The 23,818-nt window shown below is 44.5% G+C and overlaps 1 protein-coding gene across 3 annotated transcripts in view; it reads left to right on the plus strand.

The window, feature by feature from the left end:
* cacna2d3a (calcium channel, voltage-dependent, alpha 2/delta subunit 3a) overlaps positions 1-23,818 on the plus strand; it is a 412,076-nt gene that overhangs the window by 359,896 nt on the left and 28,362 nt on the right. For all 3 annotated transcript variants that reach the window (XM_055647516.1, XM_055647518.1, XM_055647517.1), the window contains one exon: positions 11,096-11,207. In XM_055647516.1, coding sequence (XP_055503491.1) covers positions 11,096-11,207 — 112 coding nt within the window. The remainder of the gene's footprint in view (positions 1-11,095; positions 11,208-23,818) is intronic.

Genomic DNA, 23,818 nt, shown 5'->3' on the forward strand with positions numbered 1-23,818 from the left:
GCACGGAAACAGGCCCTTCAGCCCGACCTCTCCATGCTGACCAAGATGCCCAACCTAAGCTGGTCCAATTTCTCTTTTCTATCCATGCACTGTACAAATGCTGTTATAGTACCTTCCTCAACCACCTCCTCTGGCAGCTCGTTCCAGATATCCACCACTCTCCAGGTGAAAAGGTTACCGCTCAGGTTTCCAATAAATCTTTACCCCCTCTCCATAAACCTATGTCCCTGGTTCTTGATTCTCTTACCCTGGGATAAGGACTGTGTATTCACCCTATACCTCTCATGTTCTTGTACACATCTATAAGATCACTGCTCATCCTCCTGCGCCTGCCCAACCTCTCCCTGTAGCCTGGACCCTGGAGTCCTGGCAACATCCTTGTTACATCTTCTCTGCACCTTTCCAGCTCAGTCCCATAGCAGGGTGACCAAAGCTGAACATAATGGCCCTATCCCACTGTACGGGTTCATTCAAAAAAATCAAACTCGTGGTAAGCACGTAGAATGAACGTAGTGGGTACGGAGCTCGGGGACGTCTCTTAGCGGCTCGTAACGCTAACGGCAGGTACTCGGGAAGACTCACTAACGGCAGGTACTTGGGAAAACTCGTGAAGTTTTTTCAACATGTAGAATAATGTCTACGATAGACCCAAGTACCGACGAGTGGCCATTATCGTAAATCTCCCAGTTGGAATCAGGGCAAACTCGGGGAGTACTCTTGAATGAACCGTGGGGCAGGGCTTTTATATTCCAAATCCTCATCACCAACGTCTTGTACATCTGTAACATAACGTGCCAACATCTATACTCCATTCCCTGACTGATGAAGGCCAATGTGCCAAAACCTTTCTTTACCACCCTCTCCACTGAGATATGAAAATCCCAAATCCTGATGTAAGATTTTCCTGATTTTCAGCACACACTTGATGATAGTTTGTCATTGGGTGTCAAAGAAGACTCAGTGGCGATGGTATGAATATAAGTTCTGGCTAGTATATGTTCATGTGATAGGAGCAGAATTAGGCCATTCGGCCCATCAAGTCTACACCATTCAATCATGGCTGATTTATCTCTCCCTCCTAACCCCATTCTCCTGCCTTCTCCCCATAACCTCTGACACCCGTACTAATCAAGAATCTATCTATCTCTGCCTTAAATATATCCACTGACTTGTGGCCTCCACTGCCGTCTAATGATTCTGTGCCTGTGGATGTGTTAGGGTTAGGGTTGCTTCAATGGTCTGATGGACAGGTTGTCAGTGATCATTCTATAACGACTGAACGAGGATGGTTTTAGTCTCATGGTTGGCCTTTGTTCAGTCTATCGGCTTCAAGGGTTCTCTGCAGTCACATGTTTTTAACTGGTTGGTTCCCTGGATGACGTAGAGAGCAGAATGAGTCAATTGCATCTTGTGAGGCCACAGACATGTCCATCGTGTGAAGCATGGAATAAATGTCTTTTTCTTTCCAACATAAACCAAAGGTAATGTTGTCATATATTGGCAGACAAGACACGACTGCTACACCCAGAGCACTGGCAGTGGCCTGATGGATTGTGAGTTGGTGAATGGACTAAGAGCAGGGAGCGGCGAGAGGGTGCAGTGGTTTCACAATGGCCTGTTTCTGCCTCGTCAGACTGAGCTGGTGATTGCATAAAGATTGAAAATGAGTGTGGGTAGCGGCATGAAGAGATAACACAAACCTAATGACCATCAGGCAAGTGAGCGGCAACCGAGAATGAGTGGGTGTGTACTCGCACGGGTGGGTATGTGTGTACTCGCGTGTGTGTACATGCGCATTTGTGTGTGCGTGTGTATGTCTGTGTATCTGTGTGTGTGTATGTCTGTGTATGTGCGCTTGTGTGTCTGTGCTGTGTGTGAGCATGTGTGTGCGGGTGTGAATGTGCGTGTGCGTACATGTGTGTGTGTGCGTGCGTGTGTGTGAGTGCGTGTGCATGTGTGCATGTAGGAATGTATGTGTGTGTGAGCGTGTGTCTGTGTGCGTGAGATAGTGTGCGTGTGAGTGAGTGTGTATGCACGTGTGCGTGGGTGTGTGTGTGCGCGTGAGTGGGTGTGACTGAGAGTGCGTGTGCGTGCGTGAGTGCGTGTATGTGGGTGCGTGAGTGTGCGTGTGCGTGCGTGAGTGCGTGTGTGTGTGCGTGAGTGTGCGTGTGTGTGAGTGTACGCGTGTGTGTGCGTGGGTGTGTGTGGGTGCGTAAGTGTGAGTGTGTGTGGGTGAGTGCGTGCACATGTGCATGTGAGTGTTGTGTGCGTGTGTGCGTGTTGTAATCTCATGTATTACAATAAACAAGTACCACACTTCCTTCACTTACAGACTTAAGTGGTTTTATAAAGGTCGGGAAGCTTTGATCACCATTTTACTGACAGCCACAAGTATTTCATTTATCTGTTCTAAGCCAGGTATTTATCAACCATTGCTGGTAATTTCTGTTTGAACCTCCCAGATTCTTGTTACTCTTGGGATCAGTTTACTTACATGTTTAGACACCTACAAGAGCAGGTGTTAGTATCAACTAAAGAACTCAGCAGGTCAGGCAGCATCTGTGGAGAACATGGATAGGTGACGTTTCACAGAGTGCTGGAGTAACTCAGCGGGTCAGGCAGCATCTGTGGAGAACATGGATAGGTGACGTTTCACAGAGTGCTGGAGTAACTCAGTGGATCAGGCAGCATCTGTGGAGAACATGGATAGGTGACGTTTCACAGAGTGCTGGAGTAACTCAGTGGGTCAGGCAGCATCTGTGGAGAACATGGATAGGTGACGTTTCACAGAGTGCTGGAGTAACTCAGCGGGTCAGGCAGCATCTGTGGAGAACATGGATAGGTGACGTTTCACAGAGTGCTGGAGTAACTCAGCGGGTCAGGCAGCATCTGTGGAGAACATGGATAGGTGACGTTTCACAGAGTGCTGGAGTAACTCAGCGGGTCAGGCAGCATCTGTGGAGAACATGGATAGGTGACGTTTCACAGAGTGCTGGAGTAACTCAGCGGGTCAGGCAGCATCTGTGGATAGGTGTCTTTGTCAGCTACATGGGTGCAAGCTGAGTTCTAATATTTTGGCTACACAGGTTCTTTATTACAGGTTTCTTTCTTTGAAAGGCAACTCATTTACCTCTGCTGCTGCTCTGTTTTTCCCATCAGTCTCATTTTTCAATTGAATTTAAATGCGCTATACGACCTTTGAAATCACTTAAGGGCCTGTCCCACTCAGGCGATTATTTTAGGCGACTGCCGGCGACTAGGCTGTGGCCACACGGTCGCCAGGGTGTCTGTCGCCTGTACGGTCGTGAGTCGTCTCCTCAGCCGCCCAAAGAGTCTTAGCATTTTTCTGGTCGCCGCTGGATTTTGAAATGTTCAAAACTTTTTGGCGACAATCGTCGACCGTGAGCTTGTCGTAGCTTGTCTTCTCCCGACATAGGTGTTGTTGTAGGTTGTCGCCAGGATGGTGCCGTTTGTCGCACGGTGACGTACGTTGTCGTCGGTGCTCACGGGCGAATTCCATTGTTGTAGTCGCAGGGTGTCGCCTAAACAATGGCCAAGTGGGACAGGCCCTTTGTTCCAAGACCCTGGATCACATGGACAGTAGCTTTGCCATTACCCTGTTACACCCAAACATTTAATCAATCTGTTTTCACAACTTTCCTAGAACAATTTAAAGCATAAGACCATAGGTCATGCGTGCAGAATTAGGCCATTCAGCCCATCAAGTCTACTCCGCCATTCAATCATGGTTGCCCTATCTCTCCCTCTCGACCCCATTCTCCTGCCTCCTCCCTCTAACCTTTGACACCCGTACTGATCAAGAACTTGTCAATCTCTGCTTTAAAAATACCCAATGACTTGGCCTCCACAGCCGTCTGTGGCAATGAATTCCACAGATTCACCACCCTCTGGCTAAAGAAATAACTCCTCATCTCCTTTATAAAGGAACGTCCATTTATTCTGAGGCTGTGCCCTCTGGTCCTAGACCCCCATAGAAACATAGATACATAGACAATCGTTGCAGGAGTAGGCCATTTGGCCCTTCGAGCCAGCACCGCCATTCAATGTGATCATGGCTGATCATCTACAATCAGCACCCCGTTCCTGCCTTCTCCCCATACTTCTTGATTCCGCAAGCCCTAAGAGCTCTATCTAACTTTCTTTTGAATGCATCCAGTGAATTGGCCTCCACTGCCTTCTGTGGCAGAGAATTCCACAGATTCACAACTCCCTCTGTAAAAACATTTTTCTTCATCTCAATCCTAAATGGCCTACTTAAACTATGGCCACTGGTTCTGGACTCCACAACATTGGGATCATGTTTCCTGCATCTAGCCTGTCCAACCCCTTAATAATTGTATTTGTTTCTATAAGATCCCCTCATCCTTCTAAATTCCATTAGTGGAAGCATCCTCTGCACATCCACTCTATCCAGGCCTCTGCATGAGGAAATGTGCAGTCCAGGCATGGAGTGTAAAGGGGAGATAGCATCACACCACTTCCAGAAAAACACTTGACTTGTAGAGTGGCCAACCTGCACTAGATATGCACAAGGCTTACACCACATGACGAGGAGCAAGCTAATTGAATGCAGATGCCAAATAGTAAAGTGGATCACAGTGCATAAATATTTAAAATCTTTATTTCCATCCTAGTTTACTCTTACTACTTTAAGCATGGAATTACATTTTATGGGACATGAAGATGAACCGAGCTGATATTTTACAACAACCCTCACCTTCATTTCATTGTTCCTGCTAATCTTAAAGCAAAGATTATCCAAAAAATGTCTTGAATTTCTTTCAATGAGTGAATGTTGGTGGGCGTGACGATAAGCATGTGAATCGTTTGATTGTCCGTGCTGGGCTATCAATCATTTGTGGTTTATTTTAGTGCCACTTTGCTGCCTTATTCAGTGTCTTTGAAGTCCAGCTTTAAATTAAAAGGCCTGTTACAACTCCCAATTCACTGCCGTTTTTCTAATGGTTACTAAGATGTGGAGACTTTTAGCTCCATGCCTTACTGATAGCTTTGAAATGTAAACATTTCCCTTTGTAGACCACTTCAGCTCATCGTCAGATGACAATATTAAAATAACCGGTTTATAGTTGAGAACCATTGTTGAATCACATCATTAAGTTTATGTTTAGTTATGGACATGCATCGTATCAGTTTGATGCTGAGGAAGATAGATGGAAGATCCGAAACGTCACCCATTCCTTCTCTTCAGAGATGCTACCTGTCCCGCTGAGTTACTCCAGCATTTGGATTTAAACCACCATCTGCAGTTCCTCCCTCTCTTCACAAGATAATACTTCATCAGTTAATGCAAGTGTAGACATGGTGGAGTTGCATCCTCACAGTCGAGTTGGATCTTGACTACGGGTGCTGTCTGTACACAGTTTGTACGTTCTCCCCGTGACCTGCCTGGGTTTTCACCGAGATCTTTGGTTTCCTCCCACACTCCTCAGATGTACAGATTTGTAGGTATAAGTGTAAAAACAAATTGTCCATAGTGTGTGTAGGATGGTGTTAGTTTGCGGGGATCGCTGGTCTGCACGGACTCGATGGGCCGAAGGGCCTGTTTCCGTGCTGTATCTCTAAACTAAACTAAACAAATGAACCCATTGAATTGCATTGTGCAACGTAGGATCAGCTGATGAGCGATCTTTCAATGTTGGACGTATTCAAAGTACAAACACAAGAGACGGCAGATTCTGGAGTCTGAAGCAAAACATAAAGTGCTGGATTAGTAGGGAATGGAGTTTATTGTCACCTGTACTCAAGTACCATGCAACTACTTGTTCACTGTCGGGATATGGATTATGTGCAGGTAGATAAGACTTGGTCATGGCATCATGTTTGGCACAGATATTATGGGCCGAAGGGCCTGTTCCTGTGCTACAATGCTCTATGTTCTATGAACCCAGCAGGTCGGGCTGCATCTGTGGAGGGAATGGGCAGAGTACATTTTAGGTCAAGATCCTTCATCTCCTAAAGTATAATCCACCATCAATCTTCCTGCAAATAGAATAAACAGAGCAATTTAGAATAATTAATTGTATATTAGACGACAGTTAATGCTTTACAAATGGAAAGAACACAATTGTGTCAGACTAGGTTCATTCGCAGTTCAGAGTATAGAAATTCTTTATGAAGGATTTAGAGAAGGTTTAAAACAGATTTGCCTTGTTTACAGTGGTGCTTTAATCATGTGTCGATGCACAGAGATTCCTGACTAAACTGACAACTGATTTTGACTGTAGATGAAACAGTATGACAGATGTGACAATGAGGAGATATTGTCCATGGAGCCAAATACCCTGACTGGCTGCTTTGAAGTCGTTGTTCTTGTAAACAAGAGAGGCTGAAGCTCAGAGTGTCGAAGGAATTCATCTTAAATTTTACATCAGTCTTAACCCTAGTTGAGAAAATCATCTACAGTATTAAATTGGGAGATAAAATAAAGTCTGTAAACACTTACCAGCTAATGCTGGCAAATTATTTGTAATTGTTACTACCTGTTAATGTAAATATCAAAGACTTTATGACCTGAGCTAGATTACAGATAAAAGATAGACACAAAATGCTGGAGTAACTCAGCGAGTCAGGCAGCATCTGTGGAGAATATTTGATAGGTGACATTTCACAGAGTGCTGGAGTAACTCAGCGAGTCAGGCAGCATCTGTGGAGAACTTGGATAGGTGATGTTTCGGGTTGGAACCCTACTTCAGACACCTGACCTGACCCAAAACGTCACCTATCCATGTTCTCCAGAGATGCTGCTTGACCCACTGACTTACTCCAGCACTTTGTGTCTATCTTTGGTTTAAACCAGCATCTGCAGTTCCTTCCTACACAGAACATTGCATGTTGAACAATGCTTCTGGACTGCAGCTGCTTCTTTGTTCAGAGCGAAGTCCCACCGCTAATCTCCGCATTGAAACTCCCAGGGCCTGAAGTCAGGAATGGTTTTTGTTGATTGCCTGTCCTAACGTGGGAGCAGGATCCCAGAAAACCTGGAACCATAGAAACATAGAAATATAGGTGCAGGATCAGGCCATTTGGCCTTACGAGCCAGCACCGCCATTCATTATGATCATGTTGATCGTCCAAAATCTATATCCCATTCCTACTTTCCCCCCATATCCCTTCATTCCGTTAGCCCTAAGAGCTAAATTTAATGCTTTCTTGAAAACATCTAGTGAATTAGCCTCCACTGCATTCTGTGGCAGAGATTTCCACAGATTCACAACTCTCTGGGTAAAAGTTGTTTCACTGACTCTCTCTGTCTCTCACTGAAGTTACAGAGGCTAATCAAGCAAAGGGAATTTCTGCTGAAATCCGCTTCCTGTTTTAACATCTTCTTTAGGGCTCCTATGCACACCACAAATTCACAAGTTCACTAGTTATAGGAGTAGAATTAGGCCATTTGGCCCATCGAGTCTACTCCGCTATTCAATCATGGCTGATCTCTGCCTCCTAATTCCATTTTCCTCCCTTCTCCCAATAACCATTGACACCTGTTCTAATCAAGAATGTGTCTATCTCTGCCTTAAACATGTCCACTGACTTGGCCTCCAAAGCCCTCTGTGGCAATGAGTTCCACAGATTCACCACCCTCTGACTAAAGAAGTTCCTCCCGACCACCTTTCTAAAAGAGCGGCCTTTAATTCTGAGACTATGCCCTCTGGTCCTGGACTCTCCCACCAGTGGAAACATCCTCTCCACATCCACTCTATCCAAGCCTTTCACACCTTTCATACACTTGTTAATTTTGATAGTATTTCCAGGTTTATTTTTGCAGCTGTATTGGCGCTATTGATTGAATGATTTTATTATCTGTGCATTGTGTTTAAAGACCTGTTATGCTGCTACACGTAACAACTCCATCGTTCCATTGTTGCTAGATATGACAATCTTGACTTGAGCGTCTGAAAATTGTGAGCGGTTACAAGTGAGTCAGACTCCAAGGTCTTTGGGGAGTGCTGGGTTCGATGACCACATCCTCAACTATGTAATTAAGTGGTGAAAAACCTAAGAATTAGTCAGTGAACTATCCCATATTTGTGCAGCTTTTGTCTAAATTCAACCCACATCAAAAATGTGGAGAAAAACAATATTCTGGGATTAGGAGTGAAGCCAATTCAAATATCTCCTTCCCATCCAAAAGAGCTCTACAATAGACGTTTCTCAAACAACAAATTTAATGTAACTTAGAGGGACTTACCGTGCTGCGTTGGGTATCCTGGAGAGGAGAGCATCAATGCTGAGCCATGTGTCAGCTTCAGAGCACAGTCCTGTGAATGTAGACACAAAATGCTGGAATACCTCAGCGGGACAGGCAGCATCTCTGGAGAGAAGGAATGGGTGACGTTTTAGGTCGAGACTCAAGTCTGAAGGAGGGTCTCGACCCAGAACATCACCCATTCCTTCTCTACAGAGATGCTGCCTGTCCCGCTGAGTTACTCCAGCATTTTGTGTCTGTCCGGTTTAAACCAGCATCTGCAGTTCTTTCCTACTGTAATTAGTATTGAGACTAATGAGACAAAGTAATGATTCACAGCAAGAGAACATAAAAGATGCAGATTACCCGCTATGGTTCTTTGTGATACGAAGTATAACTGATAGTCCAAATTCTTTAGCAGGTTCCATTTAGCCTTTGAAGTCCATTGGTCTGCAACCATGATGGAAATTGAGCATTTACAATTATTGATCCTATTGAAGGCAACTTTTTAAAGAGAAGATTTTGTAAACGGAAACTGAATGAAGCTGGAAGTGTCAGATGATTCCTGAATGAAAAATGAAACTTCTGTACTGTTTTCCCATTTCACTTTTCAACAATTGCAGTTTCTGGGGGGAAAAATTGACAAAGTGATTTTCTAAGAAAGTAATGAATGACATAAAGATTAGAAGTATCAAGTTTATTTTTAAACTAAATCTGGTACCAAAGAGGAGCACCTGGCTTGAATTTGAGAGTGGTGGACATCTGATACCATCTACATCTTCACATGCAACTGGGGAATATTATCAGTTGAAGAGCAATGGAACTGAACCACCACAAGGTGGCAAAAGGAATGCATTGTACATGGTCCTCATTAGTTCAAGTCAGTCGTAGAATCATACAACGTGGAAACTGTCCCTCCGACCAACCTCACCCACACCGACCAACTACACTAGTCCCAAGACAGACACAAAATGCTGGAGTAACTCAGTGGGACAGGCAGCATCTCTAGAGAGAAGGAATGGGTGACGTTTCGGGTCAAGACCTTTCCGTCTGAAGATGAACTATGGACTGTCTTTGGATGCACCAAGGACTTTGGGCTTTTTAAAAACTCTTTTCCACTAGTTTTTCCCCCAGAGGATGGTGGGTACCAGGTGGTGGTGGCGTTTAAGGCGGCTTTACACATGGGTATGCAGGAATGGACGTTGTTTAACACAACACCATGTTCTGCCTGTGCTGTCTACTGTTGTGGTTAATTGTTTACTATATATTATCTGTATGTACTGGTCCACCACCCATTTTCCGGGACCCTTGGTTCTAGAATCTTGCTACATTATCCGTGTTGCCGGGCCAACAGAGGTCACGGCCTGGGGGGGGGGGGGGGGGGGGGGGGGGTGAGATACCGGCCCGCAAAGTCAGCCGTGGAAGTCGGCGATGGGAATGGATCCGCCAGCTCCGGCCGGGCCGGAGTTCCAGAGCCCCGGCCACAGAGGGGCAGATTCCACCCGCCGATCCGATAGGCCGTGGAAGTCCTGATGAGGTGGAGATCGCCCACCTCACCCGGCCTAGGCGACATATTTTTTGCGGAGATTTCAAATGCACTCTCGTAAAGTTGTCCGGATTGAAGGAGGTGCCAGACCAGCAGTGGCTGGAACATGAGTGGTGGCTCTACCTGCGTTAACTAGTGTGTTGTGCTGCTGCAAGTTGCATCGTTCCATTGTTGGGACATGTGGCAATTAAACACTCCCGACTCTTGGCTAATGTTTCACAGCATTGTATAGCAATGTTACAAAATTTTGAGATTTAAAAAATCAAGTCTGCAATTTATCCCATCAGATAAAGCATAAAAATAAGTTTAATTTGACACCTAATTCACTTTCATATCTCAAGTAATAAAAAAGTTATGGCCATTTTCATACTCTGAAATTAGCATCTTGTTCCCTATTGATTTTCTATGGACATAACAAAAAAGCTGTGATCATGGACAGTCAAAAGCCCATAACCTTCTTAAAAATTAAGAGAACTGAATGAAATTTTCAGTTATCATAGATTGAACCATTCTGAAACAAATATAAAATAATCTTACTTGGATGACCTGAAATTAAAGTATATAATTAGTTAGTTACCCAATTGTAGCTAATTTCAAACTTCAATTACTAGATCTAAACATCTATCCATTTCTTAATAAATGATTAACATTACGTGTCCAAATAATATTCACAAATAATTCACAATAAAACATGATTTTTAAATCTCATTTACATCAATTTATAGGCCACATGGAAGGAATTTAGTGTTCAATTGCTGTAAATTAAAGTCTATTTAAAATCAGCTTTCTAGTGGGATCCTGTGAACGCGCTGATTTAGAACGTTCACATTGTGCTGGATTTGTGCCCTCAAATGCCCAGAAAAATACTGCGGGATATAAAGAGCCCAAAATGAGCTACTCGCTATAGAAAATTTTATATACAGGGTTCTTAAGAAGCCACTTTTAATGTAAAAATAAGGTACATACCTTTAATTGTTTGCTTTATAAAACTCTGGGGCTGCGAGAGGTTGCGGGTTGAGAGAGTGATTTTTAAACTACTATAACTATTATACAAGGCCATAAAAACTAATAATACCTTTTGCGACGGGGTCTTTCAGCGATTTTTCGTTAATGATTTACTAGGCTGAACATTTTCGATTGCAACAGCCTAGTAAAAATCGCGTTTTAAACCCGCCCCCTCTAAACAGCGCAAAAATCACACACACGGGCTGGGGCAGATTCTCAACGACGATTCAGGTAGGTTTTATAACATACCTACATTGTATAGCATAACCATGAACTGCACCGTGACCTCCGCTATTGTTTCTGCACCTTTCTTGCAGCACAAAGATGGAAGCAGGTTATGCAGCCGTGCGACACTGAGTACGCTGCCTTCTTGTCCGAGCGCACAATAAAGGAAACAATGGGAGCTATCAGCTGCGACGCCTGTCACAAGTAAGGCCATTCCAGTTTCTCTTCCAGCTTCCCCACCAGCAGGCTGTGTCCAGCCAATGACAAACCCACGTAATTGACTGAATTGGGGGGGTGGGGGTGGGGGGGGGCCTCAGCAGTGCCAGTCCAGAGCAGATATCCCCAGAGCTATCGCTGCTCTGAACCGGTCCTGCTGAGTGCCTCCCCTCATGAACTGTATTCACACACATCGACCCGGCACAGACATATTTGCACTTTAGACTGTATTACTGTTTTACTGTTCATTTTTTAAAATAAATCATGTTTCTCGGGGTATCTAAATTTTATTAGTTGTTTAAGTTATGACATTGGATGGAAGCTGCAAACCAAATCTCGTTGCGCTGATGTGCAATGACAATAAAATATATTATTATTATTATTATTATTATTATTATTATTATTAATTAAATTGACTTCAGAGATACAGCATGGAAACAGGCCCTTTGGCCCACCGAGTCCACACCGACCAGCTATCCCCCGCACACCAACACTACCCTACACACACAAGGGACAATTTTACAATTGCCAAGCTAATTAACCTACATACCTGTATATCTTTGGAGTGTGGGAGGAAACTGAAGATCTCGGAGGAAACCCACGCAGGTCACAGGGAGAATGTACAAACTCCATACAGACTGCAGCCCTAGTCGGGATCGAACCCGGATCTCTGGCTCTGCAAGCGCCCTAAGGCAGCAACTCTACCGCTGCACCACCGTGCCACCCTCTGCAAACTCTTGCAGACTCAAACTAATCTACTAGGTGAATATCTAAAGTAATCATCATCAAGCTCCAACCTGCCCATACATTGATTATATAATTGTGGGTCTCCGTTAAAATGTGAGTACCTGTACCGGGCATGTTGAAGCAGTGGTGACTTGGTGCTCCATCAAAGATCCACACGCCATCAGCCTTCAGGGAATGCATTTGGACGCAAACTCCCTTCTACATTTGACTTATTTTGTCTGGGGTAGAATGCCTCCACTCCACCTCATCATAACAAACACATCACCAGATAGTCACAGAGTGCTGGAGTAACTCAGCGGGACAGGCAGCATCTGTGGAGAGAAGTTCTATATTTCTCTACATCATCGTCTACATCTCCCCTTTCCTGTGACTTTCAGACTGAAGAAGGGTCTCGACCCGAAATGTCACCCATTCCTTCTCTCCAGAGATGCCGCCTGTCCCGCTGAGTTATTCCGGCATTTTGCGTCTATCTTCTGTTTAAACCAGCATCTGCAGTTCCTTCCTACAACATTACCAGAGAGTACAGCCAAGGATTCAAGGGGCGGCACAGTGGCGCAGCGGGTAGAGCTGCTGCCTCACAGCACCAGAGATCCAGGTTCATTCCTGACCTTGGACGCTGTCTTTGAGGAGTTTGCACGTTCTCCCCGTGACCACGAGGCTTTCCTCCGGGTGCTCCGGTTTCCTCCCACATCCCAAAGACGTGCGGGTTTGTAGGTTAATTGACCCTGTGTAAATTCCCCCTTGTGTAGGGAGTGGATGAGAAAGTGGGATAACACAGAACTAGTGTGGGCCTGTGATTGACGGTGGCGATGGACTTGCTTGGATGAAGGGCCTGTTTCCATGCTGTATCTTTCGGCTCGAAGGGCCAAATGGCCTACTACTGCACCTATTGTCTATTGTCTAACAGTCAAGATATCAACCTATGATTGCCACATACTTAGTCAATTAATTGTGTGGGATTATTTCATGGTGTTGTTTTCACAATCATGTATTATTTTGATATATCGTGTAATGATTCAGTGAACGGGTTATTAGTGAATGCTTCTGTTTCTGAACTGGTTGAAAGGTTTCTGTGCAGTTGGCAAACTGCTTGTGGAGATGGCCATTGCCAGGTACATCTCTGGTATGAATACTATGGAATCAAGGGGAAATATGTACCCCCAATATGGGGAAAAGCAGGAACGGGGTACTGATTTTGGATTATCAGCCATGATCATATTGAATGGTGCTGGCTTGAAGCACGGAATGGCCTACTCCTGCACCTATTTTCTATGTTTCTATGCTACCTGCAACTTACCAGACCATGCCTGAATGTTGCCTCTTGGACAGTAGGTGGACAGGAAAGATTTGGAGAGATATGGACCAAATGCGGGCAAATGGCACTAGCTTGGAGGGGCATCTTGGCTGGCATGGAAGAGTTGGGCCGAAAGGCCTATTTCTTTGCTGTACGACTCTGGGACTGATTGTATTTAATTTATAGCAGGCGGTGTTGTAAATACAGGTTTTCGGGATACAGGTTTGCTTTTAGTAAACTTAATATATCCTGTGGTGGCCAAAAATGCTGGAGAAAGTCAGCGTGTGAGACAGCATCTATGGAGCAAAGGAAATAGGCAACGTTTCGAGTCGAAACCCTTCTTCAGACATATATCCTGTGAATATTTATGATTTGTCCTTTGCCCTGTTCACATCCACAAGTAAGCAAGTACTCTAGTGATTCAATGGCTGCTGTCTGATTTAAGGTGAGCAAGTGCTGGGCTTCTATCAACTTTCAATCCTAATAGTTTCCCAAACATTGTGTTTTTTTTAGGGTGCCAGTTTTGGTCATTTAATGTCCCCAGTGTTATTCTGAACAAATATACCATGGATATGTGGGTGTAGTGACCCGCTGAGTTACTCCAGCTTTTTGGGTCCATCTTAGTGTGCTGGAGTTGAGTTGAGTTTATTGTCACGTGTACCGAGGTACAGTGAATGGCCTGGGTAGTGTTGCTGTTTGTTCTGGAGCAAGTCAAACAAACAATAATAATGCAATAATAATAACAACAATAGTCTATGTAGTTCAGAGCTTATTTGGAGGTGTTTGCGTTTAAAAGCCTGATGGCTATAGGGAAGGGACTGTTCCTGAACCTGGACGTTACAGTTTTCAGGTATCTGTACCTTCTTCCCGATGGCAAGGGTGAAGTGATTGTGTGGCCAGGGTGGTGTGGGTCTCTGATCATGTTGCAATCTTCAGCAAAGCACAGAGTGCTGGAGAAACTCGGTGGATCAGGCAGCATCTGTGGAGGCCATGGATAGGTGATGTTTCAGGTCGGGACACTTGATGTGATCCATTGGTTTTGAGATTGCTTCGCCATGTCATGCCTGATGCCGTTGTGATTAGCACGCATGGAGCCCAGTATTGCTGGGCTAAAACTCAGAATTTTCAGTTGTGCCTTTTGCCACCTTCCCCAAGTGTCTCGGAACCTAACCAGCAAACCATCAACCTGTGTCTGAACATATCCATTGTCGGCCTCCACAGCCGTCTGTGGCGATGAATGCTCTTGCTGCTCTCCAGCTACTTCCAGATACACAGAGGACAACTAAGCTGAGAGAGGGTGGTGGGCAATAGTCACCTTGCCCTTCTTCACCCAGACAGTTGTGAATCTGTAGAATTCTCTGCCACAGACGACAGTTGAGGCCAATTCACTGGATGCTTTCAAGAGAGAGTTAGATTTAGCTCATCGGGCTAACGGAATCAAGGGATATGGGGAGAAAGCAGGAATGGGGTACTGATTGTGGATGTTCATCCATGATTATATTGAATGGCGGTGCTGGCACGAGGGGCCGAATGGCCTGCTCCTGCACCAATTGTCTATGTTTCTACGCTATACCTGATGCTTTGCTGGTTCACTGAACGCGCGTCCACTAACATGGGTTCTAATGAACAGTGGACGTTACAATCATCTCCGCACTGCTGGTTAATCTTTGCTGCCTGCAGGAGGAGCTTTAACGCTGTTATTATATGGTTATGAAATGATCTCTCTGCACATGTAGGAACCAGTCACATGCAGGAGTGTGAATCGGGCGTGTGAATATATATACAGTTCTAAAGACAGATAATTGTGTGTACATGGTGTGAAGATGGGGTGTGAATAATGTGTGACGATATTGTGACTATCGTGTGTGAAGATAGAGTCATAGAGTGACACAGCGTGGAAACAGGCCCTTTATCCCAACTTGCCCACACCGGCCAACATGTCCCATCTACACTAGTCCCACTTGCCTGCACTTGGTCCATTTCCCTCCAAACCTGTCCTATCCATGTACCTGTCTAACTGTTTCTTAAACGATGGGATAGTCCCAGCCTCAACTACCTCCTCTGGCAGCTCATTCCATACACCCACCACCCTTTGTGTGAAAATATTACCCCTCAGATTCCTATTAATCTTTTCCCCTTCACCTTAAACCTATGTCCTCTGGTCCAATGCGTCACCATACAATGCATTTAGTCACATTGATTGACTCAATAAGGTATCACGCTTTGAAAATGTTATATTAAGTACAGCATCGCTCTTAAAAAGCATTGTATTTCCATCTTGCCCTTTGTGGCAGTGTGATTAATATTGGATCATTAACCTATGAGCTGCATTGATTCCAGCAGTTAGTCACAATTCCCACACACTGCATTTTAATATAGATTTATCAGCATTGATGAATTTTCAAAATTAGCTCGTATCTTGAGCTTCTAGTTTCAGATTCAGTTTCAGTTCAATTTATTGTCACGTGTAACGAGGTACAGTGTGAAAAGTTTTTGTTGCGTGCTATCCAGTCAGTGAAAAGACAATACATGATTACAATCGAGTCGTGTACAGTGTGTAGATACATGATAAGGAAATAACGTTTAGTTCAAGGTAAAGCCAGCAAAGTCTGATCAAAGATAGTCCGAGGGTCACCAGAGGTAGATAGTAGTTCTGCACCGCTCTCTGGTTGTGGTAGGATGATTCAGTTGCCTGATAACAGCCGGGAAGCAACTGTCCCTGAATCTAGATTTGTGTGTTTTCACCTTTTGCCTGATGGGAGAGGGAAGAAGAGGGAGTGGCCAGGGTGTGACTGGTCCTTGATGATGCTGCTGGCCTTGCCAAGGCAACGTGAGGTGTGGATGGAGTCAATGGAAGGGAGGTTGGTTTGTGTGATGGTCTGGGCTGCATCAATAATTTCTTGCCGTCTTGGATGGAGCTGTTCCCAAACCAAGCTGTGATGCATACTGATAAAATGCTTTCTATGGTGCATCTGTAATAACAATAATAATACATTTTATTTATGGGCGCCTTTCAAGAGTCTCAAGGACACCTTACAAAAATTTAGCAGGTAGAGGAAAAACATGTAAGGGGAATGAAATAAATAGTAGAGACATGACTAGTACACAAAGTAAATACAGAATTCAATACAATTAATGCACAGATGAAAAAGGGACAGTAGAAGTTGGTGAGAGTTGTCGGGGACATGCTGAACCTGTAAGGAAGTACGAAAGCTTTGGTGTGCCTTCTTGGTCGTTGCTTCAATATGGGTGTTCCAGGAGAAGTTGTTGGTGATATTGTTCCTAGGAATTTGAAGTTTTCGACCATCTCTACTTGGTCACTGTCAATGCAAACTGGAGTATGTGTACTGCTTTGCTTCCTGAAGTCAATCACTATCTCCTTTGTCTTGCTGACAATGAGAGAAAGGTCGTCTCGACACCAGAACACAAGGTTCTCAATCTCCTTCCTGTACTCCGTCTCATCATGTTGTTCAAGAAGGAACTGCAGATGCTGGAAAATTGGAGGTATCAGACCTGAAGAAGGGTTTTGGCCCGAAACGTTGCCTATTCCCTTCGCTCCATAGATGCTGCTGCACCCGCTGAGTTTCTCCAGCTTTTTTGTGTACCTCCGTCTCATCATTATCTGATATACGGCCCACAATGGTGGTGTCGTTTGCCTATTTGAAAATTGAATTAGATTTACATTTTATGATCAATAACTCACTCAGAGCTAGATTTACAATCATCTGGTTGTACACAATGAAACATTTTATACATTGAACCATTTATAGATCATTACATTGACATTTTATAGCATTTACAGGCGATCACAAATAACTGCTGACCTTTTGGCCTGGATAGAGGGGATGTGGAGAGGATGTGTCCACTAGTGGGAGAGTCTAGGACTAGAGGTCACAGCCTCAGAATTAAAGGAGGTTACTTTAGGAAGGAGATGAGGAGACATTTCATTAGTCAGAGGGTGGAGAATCTGTGGAATTCTTTACCACAGAAGGCTGTGGAGGCCAAGTCAGTGGGTATTTTTAAGGCAGAGATAGATAGATTCTTGATCAGTATGGGAGTCAGGTGTTATGGGGAGAAGGCAGGAGAATGGGGTTAGATAGATCAGCCATGATTGAATGGCGGAGTAGACTTGATGGGCCGAATGGCCTAATTCTGCTCCTATCACTTATAATCTTATGATCTTATGATTGTGCATGGTGAAACGTTTAGCTGTGCCTTGATCTTGCATTCTTACATGAATTTTACTGACTTGGCAGTTTGTATGAAGTACATCTAAAATAATGCCATTAATCCTGAGAATCAACTTTAAAGCCTCTGACAGATTCTAAATCCGCTGTTTCTCTCGGGGAGAGAGCATGTGAATCTGCGGAACCCAGAGCGAGCTCCTAGCGCAGTGATTTATGTCGGTGCTTGACTACGTCTATGAGAAATGGCCCAAATGCCATGCACGGACTTCCAGGCATAATGGTGCTTTCCCCAGCCCGCACTGACAGGTGGGAGAGGAGTCACCTCCTACTGTTACTCAATCCCCAGCTCCTACCACTGGGAAGAGACAGTTATGAGGATGGATTGATACCACAATATATTTATGAATTTGTACGCTGAGTTATTGGAATTAGAACCTCCCCTCTGCTCGTGACCTTGAGGGATTTTCAATAACTGTACATTCCCTCTGGGTAATGGGAACTTTCCATGGCCCACCAGCCAGCAGAGCAGTGGCTGAGCAGATGCCATCATCATGATACCAGCATGAACTTGTCAAAGTTTCAAGCATAGATTAGATTCTTTTTGCAGTGAAGGTCACCGTATATGATTATTAATTGCACACCAAGAACGTGTGTTTGTGCCAAGTTCATGCTAACTGGGTAATCTTTTCTTTTCCACATGCTGTTCCTCAGTAGATTATTCACTGCAGTATTGAGCTGATGACTTTGTCATTTATTATAACCATCACTTGTTCATTCTGAAGCTAATTGGGAAATGGCAACAGAACCTTCCATAATGAAGTCAATAAATGTTAGTGCCAATAGTAAGTCATGTTTAGTTTAGTTTATATTATTAGAGATACAGCACAGAAACAGGCTCTTCAGCCCATCGAGTCCACGCCTACATCATCCTACACACATTAGTGACAATGTTTTAACATTTATTCCAAGCCAATTAGCCCACAAAACTGCACATCTTTGGAGTGTGGGAGGAAACTGGAGCACCCAGAGAAAACCCAGGCAGGTCACGGGGAGAACGTACAAACTGTGTACAGACAGCACCTGTAGTCAGGATCGAACTCGGGTCCCTGGCTCTGTAAGCGCTGCAAAACGGTAACGCTACCGCTGCGCCACCGTGCCGTCTTGTCGATGTTACTGAATACACATGGAAACATTTCAACATGATGATTGGTTTATGATTGGACATTTCCGTTGTATTACACTTGGAGTCACCTGTATCGTGAAACATAGAACCACACACTCTGCGATACAGTCATGTGAAAGGAGGTTTAGTTTGAAGAATATTTAAGATTGTCCTCTTGAATGGGTGAAGAAAAATGGAAATCAAGTAAAACTCAAGATGATGGAACTTGAAACAAAAAACTACAAATGCTGGAAGAACTCAACCTCTCAAGCAGCATCTGCGGAAGGAAATAGCAGTTAACGCTTTGGACGAGAAATCTAAACTGGTTTCTTTCCTGGAATGCCTGACGAAGAGCTATCTTTCGCAGACTGGAGGCGTCAAAAACTAAAGGGCATTAAGGGTTTAAGCTGAGAGGGAAAGTGTAAAGGAGATTTACAAGATTTACACTGGAGCATGCTGCCAGGGTAGGTGGTGGAAGGAGATACAGTAGCAACGTTTAACAGGTTTGTAGTCTGGCATATAAGCATGCAGGGAACAGAAAGATAGGAAGAAGGGTCTCGACCCAAAACGTCACCCATTCTTTCTCTCCAGAGATGCTGCCTGTCCCGCTGAGTTACTCCAGCATTTTGTGTGTCTATCTTCAGAGGGATATGAGTCGTGTAGACGGATGGGATTAGTTTAAATTAGCATCATAGTCAAGATGGGCTGACACGGTGGGCTGAAGTCTATGCTCTATGTTTAGTTTAGTTTAGAGATACAGCACGGAAACAGACCCTTCATCCCACCAAGTCCGTGCCGACACACTAATACTATCCTACACACACTAGGGACAATTTACATCTATACCAAGCCAATTAACCTACAAACCTGTACATCTTTGGAGTGTGGGATTGAAACCGGAGCACCCGAAGGAAACCTATGGGGAGAACGTGCAAACTCCGCACAGACAGCACGCATGGTCAGGATCCTACCCGGGTCACTGGCGCTGGAATACAGCAGCTCTACCGCGGTGCCACCCGGTCAAAGAAACTGGATCAAAATTCTGGCATTGCAGAATGGAGTCTTTACCACAACTAAGCTGCAGGCATTTAGAAAGATGCAGTACCATCTTCTCATGTCCTGTCAGCAAAGGCCATCACCCTGAATCGCACATTCAAAAGGCCAGCTGTAAAGGTTCCAATTCTAATGTTGGATGCTGAGCTCACTTATCCAAAACTGTCATTTAGCTGTCCATTGTAAAAATATTGACTTAAAGTAACTCTTGCTTTCCATCTGTCTCCATCCCTCCCCCATCATAGTTCTCCCACCAGTCTGACTGACCACCTGATTACATTTTATCATTGTACACTTCGTTGTCAACTTCCCCTAGCTAACAATGATCGATTCTACATTTTCCTCGAACCTCGTCCCCTTTGATCTCTCATTTTCACACCTTACCCGTCCATATCTCTGTGTCTCCCTCGCCCCTGACTCTTAGTCTGAAGAAGGGTCTCAACCCAAAACGTCACCCATTCCTTTTCTCCAGAGATGCTGCCTGTCCCTCTGAGTTACTCCAGCGTTTTGTGTCTATCATTCTGATGTAAAAGCTTACTCCTGCAGCTCAGTGATAACTGGTTGATAAGGCAGGTACGAAGCATCGGCTGCAGTTTGTTGCTGGCTCCACAATTAGAGAGGTCGGGGAAGGTCAGATTTTCTTCACTTTTGGGCAAAACACTTAATGGTTGAGACCTTCCATCACCTCAATCTTCCACCAGACGGTGAGACCCAAAATAAATGATTCAGCAAGCTTCACTGTTGTGTTTGTTGGGCAAATTAAAGCCTATGCTCCTCACACCTCCACATAGAAATATAGAAACATAGAAATTAGGTGCAGGAGCAGGCTATTTGGCCCTTCGAGCCTGCACCGCCGTTCAATATGATCATGGCTGATCATCCAACTCAGTATCCCGTACCTGCCTTCTCTCCATACCCCCTGATCCCTTTCGCCACAAGGGCCACATCTAACTTCCTCTTAAATATAGCCAATGAACTGGCCTCAACTACCTTCTGTGGCAGAGAGTTCCAGAGATTCACTACTCTCTGTGTGAAAAATGTTTAACTACAGGACAGAGCTTTAAGGTGAACGAGGCAAAGTTTAAAGGAGAATATTTTTTTACACAGAGGGTGGTGGGTGCCTGGAACGTGCTGGCCGGGGTGGTGATAGAGGTGATAGATAGTTAAGAGGCTTTTGGATAGGCACATAGATATGCATGCATATGTACAGATAGATACGTCATGGTCTTGGCATCATGTTCAGCACAGTCATTGTGGGCTGAAGGTCCTGTGCTGTATTTTCCTACTTTCTCACCAATGGCAATGTGAGGACACTGATTATAATGCCATGGACTCATGTAGCTCTGCAGCACGGAAACAGACCCTTTGGCCCAATTTGTCCATGCCGTCCAAGTTGCGTAACCGAGCTCTGTTCTCCACAGATGCTGCCTGACCTACTGAGTTACTCCAGCACTCCGTGAAACATCACCTATCCATGTTCTCCACAGATGCTGCCTGACCTACTGAGTTACTCCAGCACTCCGTGAAACGTCACCTATCCATGTTCTCCACAGATGCTGCCTGACCCGCTGAGTTACTCCAGCACTTTGTATTGTGCTGAAGCTTCCATCACCTGTAGGTCCCTCGAATCTACAAATCTTTCCCTTTTCCTGTAGCCTGAGCTTTACCTCTTTAACCACAAAGACAGTGACTAATAGCGTGCCCGTCTCATGGATCAAAGAGAACAAAATATTTCCTCAAGCATTGTGGATTTCATATAAGTGCGCTTCAAATGGCAGATTAATTCTGTAGGTCTTTTATTTATTTTAAGAATATAAAAGAAATTCCTCCCGTAATACTTTAGTTACCCTTAGGGTCCAGTGATTTTACTTATTAGCTTTCTACTGGATATTAAATACTGCTCCAAGTTTGCCAAGACCACCAGGCAACTGTAGATATGCCCTGGGTCTGACCCTCTCCCCAACCTACTGCAGGACCAGTGGTGGAATGTAGCTGTCAGAACATCTCAACAAATTCGCTCCATGTGGCCCCACCTCAGGTGATGGTGATGGTGGATGGAATAGAGGCAGAGTAGCCCTCACTAGACCCAGTAAAGAACAGCTTGTGTAGAAATATCGTACTGATATTTCTGTGTGATTAGCTGCGTGAGCAAGGCGTGCGAGTGACCAAGGAACAAATGGAATCCCAATCATTATTTGGGAAATGCGATGAATTTTAAATCAATCCAAAAATATATCAGAAGATAATTTAGTTTAGTTTAGTTTAGAGATACATCGTGGAAACAGGCCCTTCGGCCCACCAAGTCCGTGCCGACCAGCGACCCCCACACATTAACACTATCCTACACACACTAGGGACAATTTTTACATTTACCAAGCCAATTAACCTGCAAACCTGTACGTTTTTGGAGTGTGGGAGGAAACCGAAGATCTCAGAGAAAACCCACCCAGATCACGGGGAGAACGTACAAACTCCACACAGACAGCACCTGTAGTCGGGATCGAAGCCGGGTCTCGCTGGAAGGCAACAACTCTACTGCTGTGCTACCGTGACCACACAAATAATGATCGAGTAATCTGGTTATTTCCGTTATATTTCGTGTAGCATCACTGATCTTTTATCCTTTGAAGTATATACTCAACACTATTACTAAGGAGTATTTATTGAAAATGACATAAACGGGTCAATATTTCATAATGAAATTGCAAATATGCCAATGAAGTAATATTTATTCATGATATGATTGTGGATTTTACATTATAGTAATTATTGCATCTAGTTTGCAATTGTTGTGCAGCTGGCAAAATAGTAAACTGGGAGAATTTTTAAACACTCTCATCTCAAAGCAAACATTTCACAAAATATAAACACTGTTTTGTTTTCAAGTGTTTCATTCAATGGCTACTTAGCACCCATGCGTTTGCATGGGAACAGATCCAGCGCCTCCCACTGGTCAAGCAGTGGAGACATTTGTGATCTTCATAGACACAAAATGCTGGAGTAACTCAGCGGGATAGACAGGCAGCATCTCTAGAGAGAAGGAATGGGGGATGTCTCAGGTCGAGACCCTTCTACAGATTAATCAGTCTCGACACGAAACATCACCCACACCTTCTCTCCAGAGATGTTGCCTGTCCCGCTGAGTTACTCCAGCATTTTGTGTCTATCTTTGGTTTAAACCAGCATCTGCAGTTCATTCCTGCTCTTTGTGACCTTCAGGCTCTTCTTGAAATAGCCACCAGAAGACATGCCTCAATGAAATAAAGCACACAATGATAGCTGCTCGTCCCAGTGTGAAATAGCTTCAGACAATTGGGACTAAATCAGTCTCCACGTTTGTTAACTTTGTTTCTGCGGTTCGACACCATCAACCTGGAGTGATCAATCAGTTGGAACATTAGAACATAGAACCGAGAACATGGAACAGCACAGCACCAGAACAGGTCCTCAGTTTCATGCTCCAGTTTCCTCTCACACTAAGATGTACAGGTTTAATTGTAAATTGTCCCTATTGTGTGTAGGACAGTGTTAGCGTGCGGGGATCGCTGGTCGGCACGGACACGGTAGCCCGAAGGGCCTGTTTCCGCACTATCTCTAGAGTAGACTGCACTAAACTGGAGCCACCCCTGCATTTGAGTTGCTGCCACGCTCCTCCCCCCATGGTGATAGTGTGGGCAGTGACGGTGGTGAACTTGTCGGCAGATGGGGGAGGGGTCTGCTCCTGCATCACAGAACAGGCCAGACATTATGTCGGTGGAATCTATCAAGATGGCTATCTTCACTGTGGTTGACACTAGTCTTTGACCAATAGGGCATTTTAATGCTCTGTATATTCCCACTGACTGGAAACACTGTGTGTAATGGGAAGAAGTAGATACCTCCCTCAACATTGGCCTTGCATCCTTCCCATTGGACTCTGCACTTCTTCAATGGCTGGGTCTTTTCATCAACAAAACACAAAGTGCTGGAGGAGCCCAGCAGGTCAGGCAGCATCTGCGGAAGCAATGGACAGATGACATTTCATGTCGGGACTCTTCTGCAGATTTATTTAATGGATGGGCCATTTCCTCTTCTGGTTTTCTGCCGTTTGTTGTGAAGAACGTCATTGTGAAGCAGAGTGTGGAATATACGTTGAGCCAAGGAGCAAGGATATTGA

Source organism: Leucoraja erinacea, chromosome 16, assembly GCF_028641065.1.
Source record: "Leucoraja erinacea ecotype New England chromosome 16, Leri_hhj_1, whole genome shotgun sequence".
Taxonomy (NCBI): domain Eukaryota; kingdom Metazoa; phylum Chordata; class Chondrichthyes; order Rajiformes; family Rajidae; genus Leucoraja; species Leucoraja erinaceus.